At 43.5% G+C, this 14,928-nt stretch overlaps 2 gene segments (V, D, J or C); both read right to left on the bottom strand.

Annotated features, from left to right (window-relative positions):
- Positions 1-373: 373 nt before the first annotated feature.
- LOC123233168 lies at positions 374-4,798 on the bottom strand. The segment is given in 3 exon segments: positions 374-430; positions 4,141-4,439; positions 4,669-4,798. Coding segments are annotated over 3 exon segments (402 nt in total).
- A 9,233-nt stretch (positions 4,799-14,031) lies between these two features.
- LOC123233167 lies at positions 14,032-14,612 on the bottom strand. The segment is given in 2 exon segments: positions 14,032-14,345; positions 14,564-14,612. Coding segments are annotated over 2 exon segments (363 nt in total).
- Between the last annotated feature and the right edge of the window lie 316 nt (positions 14,613-14,928).

The following is a 14,928-nucleotide window of genomic DNA, read 5'->3' as shown; positions in this document are numbered from 1 at the left end:
TGGCTTGACTTTTTTGTACAATTGACTAAGCTCCTTATAAATTTAAGAAATTAGACCTTTTGCCAATTATTTTATATTTTTTTCTTTTAACATGTTTATTTTTATTTTTGTTTATTTATTTATTTATTTAAGTTAGATTATTTTTCCATGGTTATATGTGTGAAAAGGGAATTCTTTGTTCTCTTTGTCTATTCTGAGTTTACACTTGTAAAAGGCAATCCTTTATTCTCTTTGTCTACTTTGAGTCAAAACTTGATTAATAATGACTTAAGTACCCTTACTTAGTACCTTACCAGATTATGAAGACAGGATTAACTCTCCTTTGTTGTTTTGATTTGTATTTCTCTAATTATGAGAGATTTAGAACACTTTTTCATGTGCTTATTGATAGTTTTGATTTCTTTATTTGAAAATTGCCTATTCGTGTCCCTTGCCCATTTATCTTCTGGCTTTTTTTGTACAATTGATTTAGCTCATTATAAATTTGAGTAATTAGACCTCTGGGAGAGGTTTTTGTCATAAAGTTTTTTCCCCAATTTGTTGCTTCCTTTCTAATTGTGTTTGCACTGGTTTTGTTTGTACAAAACCTTTTTAATTTTATGTGATCAAAATTATTTATTTTACATTTTGTAATATTCTCTATCTCTTGCTTGGTCTTAAATTCTTTCCTTTCCCATAAATATGACAGGTATACTATTCTATGTTCACTTAATTTATTTATAATTTCCTTCTTTATATTTAAGCCATTTACCCATTCTGAATTTATTTTGGTATAGGGTGTGAGATGTTGATGTAAACCTAATCTCTCCCTTACTGTTTTCCAGTTTTCCCAGTTTGATAGGTTTGGCCCTGGATAAGTAAATTAATTTAGGTAGATTTGTCTTCTTTATTATAATAGCTCATCCTACCCAGGAGCAATTAAAGTTTTTCCAATTGTTTAGATCTAGTTTTAATTGTGTGGAAAGTGTTTTGTAGTTGTGTTCATATCATTCCTGTGTTTATCTTGGCAGATAGATTCCTAAATATTTTATATTGTCTAGAGTGATTTTAAATGGAGTTTCTCTTTCTAATTCTTACTGCTCAGTGTTGTTGGAAATATATAGAAATAATGATGATTTATGTGGATTTATTTTGTACCCTGCAACTTTACTAAAGTTGTTAATTATTTCCACTAGCCTTTTACTTGATTTTCTGGGGTTCTTTAAGTATACCATCATATAATCTGCAAAGAGTAATAGTTTAGTCTCCTCCTTGCCTATTTTAATACTTTTAATTTCTTTTACTTCTCCATTTGCTACTGCTAGTGTTTCTAGTACAATATTGAATAAAAGAGATACTAGTGGGCATCCTTGATTCACTCCTGATTTTATGGGGAAGGCTTCTAACTTGTCCCCATTGCAGATGATATTTGCTTAAGTACCTCTTAGGTCCAAGGGAAGCAGTATTTATAACCAATGAGGTTGTGATCCATTGCAATAACAATAAAGCATACTTACATAGCTTTAAAGGTTTTAAAGAAGCTCATATGCATGTGGTATCTCTTTCAATACTCAAAACTTTTTGAGGGAGGTGCTATTATTTATTATCTCCTACTATCTTCTACTTACTGATGAAGAAGTTCAGAGAGTAGTGATATGCCCAGAATAATAGGACCTGATGAGTACAAGAGGTCATTCTAACTCTAAGTTAATTTCTTTATCTGCCATGTCAATAATCCTACCATTATTTCCTGATCCCAAGGGGAAAAGAATCCCCAAAGTGGGGGGGTCTTCATTCAGAGTCTGTCCTCACCTAAAGACATAATCATGGAAATAGGAAACAATATCAGGTGTCACAATCTCAATTGTGAGAATTAAATTTGTCCCAGACCCACTGCTCTGGTCCCTAATGATGGCCCTAAAGGCAATCTAGCTCCATTATAGGGACCCTGGGACTATTCCTTTAATTCTTTAGTTTCAATTGAAATGGGGTGTTCAGGGTGTGAGGGCTTGCTGAACCCATTTCAGGGTGGTGTTCCTACTGGGGTGTCTACCTGTCCTGTAACTCTGATCTGCAGCTCCAAGAAGCTGTAGCATGGCCAGCAGCAACCCCCTGGTAAAGCTGTCTTGGCTGATGGACTCAATCAGGCTGAGAATAATGGACGGTGTTAAGGACAAACCTTACAGTGATTTATGCCAGGCACGTGAAGACTTCCCTGGTGGAAGGGGAGGATAAGAACTATTTGTTCCAAGGGACACGAAGCTGGCTGAAGCAGGCTCTGTGGAGTACTTAGAACTTGGTCAGACACGGAGGATGCCATGGTCTTCCACAGCATCCCAGGCCATCCCAGGCATCTTGACTTCTGTCTTGTCTCTGGCATTCAGTGACTCTGGAAGAGAGGGTGAGGCTGATGACTTTAGAGAACTCTGCCTCACTTGAATCCAATTCACAAGCTAAAAGTTAAGACATCACCCCGTGATGTTGGTTCTTTTAAAAAAATGAAGGGCCAATAACAAGAACAAGCCATTTAAATTGATGTCAGGCTCCAAACAGGCTCCTCCAGCTTCTGGAGACTTTCTTCCTTGAAAGGTTTCACCTCACCTCCTTTCCAGCTGAGGGAGAAAGTGAGATATAATTTGGCTTCCAGTAGTACAGGCAGGTGTGTGACTGTTTCTGGCAGGGCTGTAGGATAGGGTTCTCCAGCTCTAGTAGAGCCCTTTTCAGTCATTGTTCAGAGGGTCTAGACCAGTGTTGGACAAACTTTTTAAAGATGAGGCCAAAGGAAAGGAAATATTCATCTGTCAGTCTGTTTCTAAGGCAACTCTTTCAAAGTTTCATCGTATTGTACCCTACTCATTGTATTCGTCAGATTAGGAAGAATGTCTTGGCTGGATAAACATTTCAGGGGGCTGCATCTGGCCCGGGCAGTACTTTTCTCATCACTGGTCTAGACCAATGTTCTCCTGAGTGGGCACCAATAAGCTGGCTTCCCCTCTCAGGAGCTGCCCAGGAGCTCCTGGGAAATTCCTATCCCCCAGCACTGAAATATCCCCCCTTTGCCTCAGATTACCTGCTGTCTTTGGGACCAGCACAGGGATTACAACCCGATGGCACAATGACTCTGCTTGCTGTTCCTGCCAACCTCAGCTCCAGGCGGCTCTAAGAAGGGCAGAACCCGAGGACATTGGGCAGGAGCGGCTGGGCTCCAAGCAAGGTGGAGGAATCTGTGTTTCAGGTGGATTGACCAGACAGACTAGCTGAAATATACTGAATAAAGATCCTGAAATGTACAGAAAGCAAGAAACCTGGGCTGGGTTGGGACACAATTCTGAGACTTCTTCCACCTCCCAAAGGATCCAAACCATTTCTGGAAATCGATGTAATCTTAAGTTGAAAACACTAGGAACTTTGATCCCCAATCCTTAAACTAGCAGAGAAAATTCCTCACTGCTTTTCTCCTATTTCTCAGAGGTCACTCAGGACCCACTGCTTTAGGGCTGACAGTCTGACCTGTCTGCTATTCCAGGCAAACAGGAGGAATAATATCACCCCTCTTGGGAAGGAACAGATTTGCTTCTCATTTCTGCAGGTCTCCCTGTATCCCTGGGGCAGGATTTTGAGGGCATAATAATGGCAACTGCCATTTGGGTCTCTCTGGAGTACATTACAAACACTCTCATGTGTCCTTTCTCATGGGATGCTCAGGAAGACCTCGCTAAGGATCCTCTCCTGGCCCTGCCAGGCAGTGCAGACTAGAGGAAGAGCTTCAGAGGGGTCAGGCCAGCCCCTTCCCAGGAGCCCTTCCAGGCCTTTCCCAAAATGAACTCTGAGGAGCTTCCTCTGAGCAGCCCCCAGGAAGGGGCAGAGAGAAGGCAGAGCAGGCAGGAAGGAAGGGACCAGCTTCTCTGAGGTATGTGAGAGGAGATTCTGAGGCTGCTGGAGAGAGGCTGGAGGGAAGGTTCTCCTCTTCTCTCTTTGCCCTCCCCAATGACTTGTCAGAGGAGGCAGCCTGGGCTCTGTGGCCCCCCAGCGGGGCTCTCAGTCCCAGCCCTCCCCTGGGCTCCCTGATGACTCTGAGTGAGATGCTGTGCAGGAAGCAGCTGCTGCCCTGAGCTGAAGGACTCAACAGCCTGGGGAGGTTTTTGTTCAGGCCTCCATCACTGTGGGAGAATCATAATGCTGCAGACAGTAATAATGTCCGACATCTTCAGCCTCCACACCGCTGATTGTGAGAGTAAAATCTGTCTCATAACCACTGCCACTGAAGCGGGCAGGGACCCCAGATTCTAGAGAGTCAGCATAATAGATAAGAAGTTTGGGAGGTTTTCCTGGAGGCTGCTGGTACCAGGCTAAATAATAGCTAATGTCCTTGCTGGCCCTGCAGCTGATGGTGACTTTCTCTCCCAGAGCCACAGACAGGGAGGCTGGAGTCTGGGTCATCACAACGGCTGTCCTGGACTCTGGCATGGAAAGAAGAAAAGAGAAAAAGCAGATTTAGGGAAAGAAGCCCATCCAGGTGCCAGGAATTCCCCAGTGAATTCCCTCCTCTCAGACCATCTCTTTTGTGCCTGAGTCTGACACATCATCCCCATTGGCTGTAGAGAACTTCTCCTTCTGCCTCCTCAGATGGTTTCTAGTTCTGGAACCTCCTGGAGAACCTCCCCCGGGTTAGCCTGTGGCTGGTCTTACCCTGAGCCCAGAGCAGCAGGAGGCAGAGGAGCTGGGATGGGGACATCCTTGTGTCCTTTGTAGAGCTGCAGGCAGAGAGCTCTGAGCCCAGAATGAGACAGATGGGGATAGAGATGCATTTATATGTCAGGACAGCCTTGTGCAGGGGCTGAGATCTCCCCATGCAAAACAGACCCAGAACCACCTCCAGCCTCTCAGCTTCATCTCCAGAGGCCAGATGAAGGCCAGACTCTCTACTGGGTTCAGCAGAGCGTGTTATCTCAGGCTTCAATGGTCTCTCTGGTTCCGTCTCTGCCCAGGACAGCTGCAGGGTCACAGGAAAGGCCAGGCCAGATGGCTGGTTGTGGCTAAAACAAGGGAGGTTTTTCTTTCTGTCTTCCCAGAAGAGACTGGACCTGTGAGCCTAGAGCAGAGTCAGTGAGGAGGAGAGAGACATGTTTGCATTGTAGAGAGCAGAAAAATCATTAGAAAAGGGAAGAGACCTGACTAAGGGGTTAGTTTTAGAGGAATGAAAAGAACTTCAGGGAGAGGTGAAGGAAGAGGCTGAGAGTGGGAGGAGGAAGACACAAGCCTCTGGGAAGGCAGCCAGTGAATCCTGGGCTGACAGAAAGATGGGCCTGACTAGTGGGGGGAACTGGAGGGGCTCCTGCAGGCTGATCTCTGCCTTCATGTGTCTGAGACTTCCATGCCATCGTCTGTGCTTTAGTCTCCTCCCCCCCTCGTTTGATTCAGTTCATTGTCAGGAGACCTGCAGGCAATGGATGGATGTACACTCATGGATAGAGGGAGATTCATAGGCTGTGATCAATAACTTGCTAGTAAAAGGTTTGGCATTTCCTGATGTGGGACTTTCTCACCAGCAACAAAGGTTAACCAGATAGCCAGAATGAGTCCTCAGAGGGCCGGGAGCTGACCTTCCCAGCCTTCCCAAATGTAAATAATCAGAGGATAGTCTCCAGTGTGATGATTTTATCTCCTTTATGGGATTTCTGGAAGGTCATGCATATGAAGTGCACAGGACTGAGGCCTTGGAAGATTTTCATTCCTCCTTGGGACTGTTGAGATCACTGTTCTTTCTGCGTGCAAACATCTATTCCTGGGTGTCTCTAAGAATCTCACCACTCTACTCCCCTCGTTCCTCCTGCCATCTATGAATCTTGGAGGTAAAAATACTCTTCCTCTTTGTCAAAAGTAACTTGTTTGCTGATACTACATTCCCAGAACCTCTGATCATCACTTTAATCAAATAAATATTTCCAGGTTTTTTGTAAATAAGATTCATTATAAAAACCTCTTTTAGAAGCATATGGAGAAAATAAATATGAAATTGCACTTTGGACAATTCCTTAATTCATGAAGTTGCTCCTTGGTGTTAGTGAACCATCCCTCAGAAATCTAGGAAGGGATGTCAAGTGAAATAAATGATATCTGGCAAAAAAGGACAAATAAAATGAGTATTTCTATATATGAAAAAGGATGGAAACATTGGATTGCTCATGATGCTACAGATTTCTATTATGAGTAGTTCACTTTTTTATGCAAATAAATTCAACCTGCAAGTTTCAAAAATCTCCTGCTCATCTCAGCACCTTTCTGGCCTTCCTACTGGTCTCTTCTTTGCATTCAAAATGATACCTCAATAACGCTATTTCTTTATGTTCTTTTTGATACTTTTCACTGATTCCCAGCATTTCCCATCTCCATTCTTGGGGGGAAAAAAAAGAAAAACTAATCCCTTATGACAAATATGCATAGTAAAGTAACATAAATTATCCCTTTGGCTGTAAGCAGTGTTCTAGCCTCTCAAATTTTCTTATTTTTTCATTCTCTCCCTTTTTTTTGGTTGCTGATTGTTATTCAGTGTGATAATTCCCTTCCCACTTGTGCAGAATCTGTAAATCTGCTAGGCTTGCTCCCATTACCTTTAACCAAGGCTTGGATAAAAATGTTTTGAACATTAATACCTTTTATGACTATATTGAGACCAGTAACCAGCCAGTTCCTTAATACATAGAACCCTTGTCTTTTAACCCACTTTCTTCCATCTTTTCAAAACAAGGGAATGTGGGAGACTTTTTGATATGCTTTCCTGAAAGCCAGATTAAATCTACTAAAGCATGATCTGATGAACTCACCCTGCAACCCCATCTCAAAGGAAATGAGATTTGTCTCACATTAAGTGTGATTATCCTGCTGAATTGGGGGAAAAGGACCATTACTGACCTCTGGTCTCTCTCTCTGTCTCTCTGTCTCTCTGTCTCTCTGTCTCTGTCTCTCTCTCTCTCTCTCTCTCTCTCTCTCTCTCTCTCTCTCTCCATCTTGTCTTCTTTGACAGAGCTCTTGGGGGCACTGAGTCTGCTCCTTGATATGGTTCATATAGTAAGAAGAGAAATAGAGAGTGGAGGAAGTGAATGTCATTATTCTAATACCAAAGCTCATCCCAGTAGGTCCTGACAAGAGGGTGGACTCCTCTCATAAGTCCATATAATGGAATAAGAAGAAAAGAAAATCGAGGTAAGATCCACATTCCTAGCTTAAGCTCCTTTTCCCCACATCTACCTCAGCAGGATATGATGAGGAACAACGTGTGACTGATTGGTTAGCCTTCTTTAAGTGGCTAATGGGTGAAGTTGCTTTACTTTAACATGAATGATTCCGGCTGTAAATTCATTCTGATCAGCTGGCTCTTGGGATTAGATTATAACTCTGGAAACCAGTCAATGAGGAATGAGAAGAGGGATGGACTCATGTGAGTAAAGGAGAGCCTGCGTGCTGCCATTCTTGGTACTTGCTTTCTGGCTGTAACCCCTGTAAAACTGGCTTGTGAGTCCCCTTTCTGACTAGAATGAAATAACAGAGCCTTTGCCACATTAACACTGAGATCCAGATTCTTTTGAGCAGGCAGTTGTTCCTCTTGTAGGGAGGGGAGGGGAAACTGAACCCACTGGCTCTTTCCAGCTAGAAGGAATCTCCTGATCACTTAGCACAGGCTTGAGGTTTGCCCCCAACACAGATGCAAACCCTTCAAACTGTATTTGATGGTTCAGGGAGAAAAGAAACAACAATGGGAGGAACACCATTGAGTTCCTCCAATAGCCATGAGTGTTTAAGAAAGAATGTGCTCTTGCTAGTCTCCCCCATACTTAGTTCTTTTCGGTTTTGGTCACTTTGGTGGTTCCAAATGGTGAGAGGGATTGCATGGGATGCCATATTGTTAAGAGAAAGAAGGAAGAAAATGAGAAGAAATAGATTTAAATAAAGAAGCCTGTCCAGAGGCCTGTGCCGTGACTGACTCTGAGATAATGATCCCATTGAAGATAGGAACCAGCCCCTCCACCAACCCATCATAGACTCCAAACCCACTGATTCTCCAACCCGTCTCTGCTGCGAAGGATTGAGATAGCAGAGCGCCCTGGATCTCTGAGGATGGGGGGAGCCCGATGTCAGAGGGTGGAGGTCCAGAGGCCTGGATGATTCCTTTCCCCATGTCAGCATTTACTCATCAGTGCCCCTGGGTAGAGGTCCTCTAGTTGGGACATTTTTGTGGTTGAGAGAGTGGCTGTTAGAATACAGTATTTTTTTTTTTTAATCCTTTACCATCATGCTTAGAATCAATTCTAGGTACCAGTTATAAAGCAGAAAAATTGTAAGGCTTAGGCAATTGGGGTTAAGTGACATGCCCAGGGTCACACAGCTAGAAAGAGTCTAAGGTCAAATTTGAACCCAGGACCACCCATCTCCTGGCCTGCCTCCCTATCTACTGAGCCACTAGCTGCTCAAGTATAGTTTTAAAACTCCTTCTATTGGCCTAAAAAGTCTACTATAAGAAAAAACCCCTCTAACTTCAAAGGCATATAATAAGAATTAATAATTATATGATCAAAATTGATTATAGGTGAATATTAAAAAGAAAAAATAAATACTGGAAAGCAATTTTCTGAGCCAAACCGACATTTATTATTGGAGCAGTAAATTATAATGCCTCGGTCAAAGACATGCCCAGTAGTGAGGTCTAAGACCCAGAGCAGAGGAAAGGACAACTGTACACCACTGGAGAGTCAGAGTACTCAAACTCCCCCAATACGACTGGGGTCAGCTGAATGTCTCTTCTCAGAGAGGACAACCTGAGTCTCATTTTTAGCTTCTTCAAGAAAGTGGAATCTTCTTATCTTGTGGCTAATCCCATTCTCTCTGCTCCAAAAATGTTAGCAGACGAGGTCACTCTGTAGCCAACTAAGATGTCATCAATGTGGACACATTCCGGGTCACTGAAGGCTCAGGCACACCCTACCTTGGCAAAGGTATTTTGTGAGCCCTTGAAGAGTTTTTCCATGTTATTTAACTCACAATATTATTCCTGATGACTGATTCTTATACACAATTCTTTAATCTGCAATTGGGATTTTTTCTTACTATTAAATCTAATCTTAAACAACAATAATAGTGGGTATTTGATAGGATTAATCTAAAAATCCATGATATAAACTGATTAAATTTGCTTTATTAGGTTATGTTTTATCCTCTGTGTATATTGAATAATCCCTTGTGCAATCACAGTATACTGAGCGATAGTTTTTGGAAATAAATTATAGACATAAATTATGACTAAATCATGGATGAAGGAATCAATTCTTTTTCACACATGTAAGTGTAAGAGCACCTGGGAGAAGAGGGAGGAAATTGCCCAGTGGCTTGTCATGGAAATGGCCAGTAAGTAATGTGGAGGCCTCAGTTCTGGAAAGATCCAGCCAGAGCTCACCTGTCAGAGCTGGAGGACTGAGGGGCCAAGTCCAAGATGATGGAGGAGGGGAAGGGGATTGTGGTCCAAGGAAGAAGGCAGAGCATGGAGAGGAAGTGGGATGGGGAGATATTCCTTCTCTTGTAGATCTAAGGTTTGAGACCTCTGAGGCCACGTCTCACCTCCAAGAGTCAGTGCCAGGTAGAACATGGGGGACAGACTAGCTAAGTGGTACATGTGAAGGAAGGTGTGACCTCATGGTTGGGAGATCTGTCCTTCCTGAGGTCTGCCAAGTCTACTTGGAGGGTCTCCTGGGAAGGCTCCAGTAGGCATCTGCTCCCTGTGGTTATAAATAAGAGAAACCTAATCAACTAAATGGAGACATAAAAGCCTGGCTGGATGTAGCAAAAGAGGCTATTAGAGAGAAATGAGCTGAAACAAGATTCAATTTCAGAAGAGAGGAAACCCAGACTTTAAAGGCAGCAGAAGGAACAGGCTCAGAGCAGATGAGGGAAGGAAGACCCTGTAAGCTCAGGAAGTAGTCAGGGGAAGAATCCTGGACCAACAGTACAAATGGATTTGGAGATCTGGACCAATACCATTGGAGCGATCTCTGTAAAGACCGGTTTCCAGGGGTATTTACCCATGAAATAAAGTCAGTTTTTAGTCAGAATTATGGCCCAGATGAATGTTTATTTCTTCCAGAGATGACTCCTTGTATACCTTCATTACATAAGATAATTCATTTTCTCCAACTTTTTTTTCATCCCCCCATACCCTTCCCAAAGAGTTCTTATTTCTCTTTCTTACCATTCTTTTCTTAATATTTAAACATAAGGGACCTAAGGATTTCTCCATAAGCTTAATAACTTCCATGGATCTGTTACATCATCAGTGTGGAGATCCCCCTCGGCTCATGGACAATAATCTCTCCACTGTTGTGCATGTGGTCATTTCCACGTCCTCCAAATCAGGTCTGAATGATCTGAAAATGAGGATAATTTTACTACTAATAATTTCACATAAATATCAGTAAATTACATAAGTATAAATACATTTCCTACTGATTTTAAATGTCACATGGATCAGTCCCCCTCCCTTCTCTCCAGCCAGGACTCAGAGAAGCAGCAGCTTACTGAGCCCACCAGGCTGGTTCGTCTCTGAGCTGCAAAGATGCTTCTGATCCATCAGCTAAATGGCCTAGGAATGCAGAACCCCTGAACTCGGTGCCATGAGTGACTGCAAGGGCAGGATTCCTGGATGCTGAAGGATTGACCTGTCTGCATCTCCCCCTACTTTGTCCTCTGCATGGACTTAGGCTCCAGCTTCTGTCAGACTCTCCTTCTGCCTCCTCCATCTGCATTCTTCAGCTGCCCTGGCCAAGCCTCCTTGGGACTGCCCAACTTCAGAATGACACAAAGAACCAGAGATGGGAGGAATCTTAGAAGGCAGCAAGTAACCCATCAGAGCAAAACCCCTTTTTGAAATGTGCCTGGTTTACTTGAAAAATAAAATAGTAAAGTAGTATTATCTGTCATGTTCTATAGCCTATATAATCATATTGTATATAAAGTAGATCACATATGTCTAATATATATGTATATTCACATACACGTATAAAGACATTTCTAGCTTTTCTTTAAATATCTCCTATAATGGAGGGCAATGAGATTGTACAGTGGAAAGAAAGTTGAGCCTGGAGTCAGAAAAACTCACCTTCCTGAGTTCCAATCTGGCGTCAGACACTTACTAGCTGTTTGCCCCTGGGCAAGTCATTTAACCCTGATTGCCTCAATGACTCACTAATCAAATGATCTAGAGAAGGAAATAGCAACCCATTGTAGTGTCTTTGCCAAGAAAATCCCACATGGGGTCCCCAGGAGTGAGACTTGACTGAACATTAAGGATGAGTGAGACAGAACTGAGGGTGCTATTCTCAGGACGAGCATTCAGCTTACAAAGACCAATTTCTTACCTTTTGCTGGCTGAGGACTCCAGGATGAGCTTAGGAGGGAACTGATGGAAGACAGGAAGGGCAATGAACAGCTCAGTGCTCTCCTTACCTCACCTGAACTGGGCTGGAAAAAATCTACAACCCAGTCACTGGTGTTTTAGATGGTGAGTTAAGGTTCAGTGTGGGAGAAGGTGGGGAAGGGGAAGATCCTTGTCTATATAATGCCTGCTTGCTGCCTAGTTCTTGGGCACTTATTCGCCCATCACTGCAGTGCCCCCTTTCCTCAAGAGAATAAAGTGCCTTTTTTTACTCCTGACTTCTGACTCTGATTCTCTTTGAGGGAGTCATCATTTTTGTTTCATACAATGGAGATCTTCACTCTTTTCTAAGCAGCCATTTCTACTTCTTTGATTGCTTAAATTTTGAGGAAGTTTTTGCTTCAGTCCTAAATTTGTCCTTTGGTACTTGCAGCCATCATACTTAGTTTTTCACTGGAGACCAAGCAGAACCTGTCCATCTCTCTTCCACAAGACCACCTTTCAGATCTCTGAAGATCTCTATCCATCTTCTCTTCTGCAAGTTATTTGGCCTTAATTCCTTCAGTCATTCTTCACATGGGCAGGAAATCAAGGTTCTTCATCCTTCTAGCTGCCTTCTCCTGCATATGTCTGAACTTGGCAGATCCCTTCCTAAAATGTGGGACCCAGAACCAAATACAATACTTCAGACCTAGTTTGCTGAGCCCTTTTCATGGGGGCTTTCTTCCTTTCCTGTCTACTTTTACCCAGCTCTGACCTGTACCTCCAAGAAGCTGTAGAACGGGCAGCACAAATATTTTTGTAAAACTATCTTGGCGTATGGACTAAACAAAGTTGAGGGTAACAGATCGACCTCAGTCCTAATGGTGATTTAGGGAGTGTTTACCCCAAGCATGTGAGAACTTCCTCTGGTGGAATGTGTGGATGTCAACAATTTATTCCAAGCTGACTGAACCAGTCACTATGGAGTACTTAGAACTTGGTCAGACCTAGAGGATGCAAAGGTCATCCACTGCATTAGGGACCATCACCAGAAACCTGGACTTCTGTCTTGCCTTAGGAATTGAATGACTCTCCAAAAGAGTGAGGCTGATGACTTTGTGGAACTCTGTCTCATTTATATCTAATCCCCAAGCAATTTAATACATCACCCATTGATTTTATTGGTTCTATTAAAAAATGAAGGACCATCTCCAACAATGAAAAGCAATTTAGATGTCAAATCTCCAAACAGGCTTCTCAAGCTTCTATTGACTTTTCTCCTTGGAGAGATTTCATCTCACTGCCTTTCCATTTGAGAGAGGTACATAGAGATAATTAGGCTTCAGGATGTCAGAGTAGGCAGGTTTGTGATTGTTTCTTGGAGGGATATAGTTAAAGTCCTCCAGCTCTATTACAGCCATTTTCAGTCATTTTTTTCCTAAGGGGATATGTATAGACCATTGTTCTCCAGAGTGGGCACCCACACACTGGCTTCCCAATGCAGTAGTTGCTCAGGTGGTCCTGGGAAATTCATGTCCCCCATCACTGAAATAGCCACTCTGTGCTTCAGGTCACCTCCTGTTTTGGAACCAGCAAAGTGATTAAAACCCCAGGGCACAATGACCTGGCTTCCTGCTCCTTATAACCTCAGACTCCTGGATGGCTTTAAGAAGGGTAATACACCTGAGCACTTCTGGCAGGAGAAGCTGGGCTCCAAGCAGAGGCAGAAAAATTTATGTTGTAAGTGGATTGACCAGATAGACCTGCTGAAATATACTGACTATATATCCTGAAATGCACAAAAATCAGGAATCTCTAGACAATGGGTAATGCAGCTCTGAGAATTCTTTACTTTTTGAAAGGATTCATGTCAGCTCTGGAAATTGGTGTTATTGTAAGGCTGAAGCACAAATCACTTTAATCTACCTTCCCTAAACTAGCAGAGAAAATTCCTTGCTCCTTCTCTCCTATTTCTCAGAGGCCACTCAGGACAAGCTGCCTTAGGGTAGACGGCCTGACCTGTCCTCTATTCCAGGCAAACAGAAGAAATAACATCACCCCTCTTGGGAAGGAATAGATTTGCATACCATTTCTGCAAGTCTTCCTGTATCTCTTGGGACAGGGTTTTGAGGGCATAATAATGGCAGATGCCATTCAGGGCTTCCTGAAGTCAGTTACAAACACTTTCCTGTGTCCTTTCTCATGAGATGCTCAGGAAGACTTTGTTAAGGATCTTCTCCTGGCCCTGCCAGGCAGTGCAGACTATAGAAAGAGCTTGAGAGGGGTCAGGCCAGCACCTTCCCAGGAGCCCTTCCAGGTCTTTCCCTTAATAAACACTGAAGATCTTCCTTTGTGCTGCCCCCATGAAGGGTCAGAGATAAGGGAGGAAGGAAGGGACCAGCTTCACAGAGGTTTCTGAGAGAAGATTCTGAGGCTGCTGGAGAGAGGCTGCAGGGAAGGTTCTGTCTCCTCTTCTCTTTTTTCCCTCCCCAATGCCTGGTCAGAGGAGACATCCTGGGCTCTGTGGCCCCCCAGCTGGGCTCCCAGTCCCAGCCCTCCCCTGGGCTCTCTGATGACTCTGAGTCAGATGCTGTGCAGGAAGAAGCTGCTACCCTGAGCTGAAGTACTCAACAACCTGGAGAGGTTTTTGTTCAGGCCTCCATCACTGTGGGAGAATCATAATGCTGCAGACAGTAGTAATGTCCAACATCTTCAGCCTCCACACTGCTGATTGTGAGAGTAAAATCTGTCCCATACCCACTGCCACTGAAGCGGGCAGGGACCCCAGATACTAGGACTATACCAATGTAGATAAGAAGTTTGGGAGGTTTTCCTGGAGGTTGCTGGTACCAGGCTAAATTATTGCTAATGCCCTGACTGGCCCTGCAGCTGATGGTGACTTTCTCTCCCAGAGCCACAGACAGGGTGGCTGGAGTCTGGGTCATTACAATGGCTGTCCTGGACTCTGGGATGGAAAGAAGAAAAGAGAAAAAGCAGATTTAGGGAAAGAACCCCATCCAGGTGCCATGAATTCCCCAGGGAGTTCCCACCTCTCAGACTATCTGTTTTGTGCCCGAGTCTGACATGTCATCCCCATTGACTGTAGAGAACATCCCCTTCTACTTCCCTCAAATGGTTTATAGTCCTGGAACCTCCCCCATGTTAGCCTGTGGCTGGTCTTACCCTGAGCCCAGAGCAGCAGGAGGCAGAGGAGCTGGAATGGGGGCATCATTCTGTTCTTTGTAGAGCTGCAGGCAGAGAGCTCTGAGCCCAGAATGAGACAGATGAGGATAGAGATGCATTTATATGTCAGGACAGCCTTGTGCAGGGGCTGAGATCTCCCCATGCAAAACAGACCCCAGAACCACCTCTGGCCTCTCAGCTTTATTTCCATCTTTAACTTATGGTAATGTTAAATTGGAAAAGTAGAGAGTCATTCCTTACTTATTCAATGCTTATAATAATAGTTATAATCCTTAGTTAATTAGATAATTGTGCAGGACAAAAGGCCTGTTTTTGTAGACCTAAATTGTAGTCCTAAATGAGTG

This window comes from Gracilinanus agilis, chromosome 2 (assembly GCF_016433145.1).
Source record: "Gracilinanus agilis isolate LMUSP501 chromosome 2, AgileGrace, whole genome shotgun sequence".
In the NCBI taxonomy this organism is placed as follows: Eukaryota; Metazoa; Chordata; class Mammalia; order Didelphimorphia; family Didelphidae; genus Gracilinanus; species Gracilinanus agilis.
This window is presented reverse-complemented; position numbering and strand designations above follow the sequence as displayed.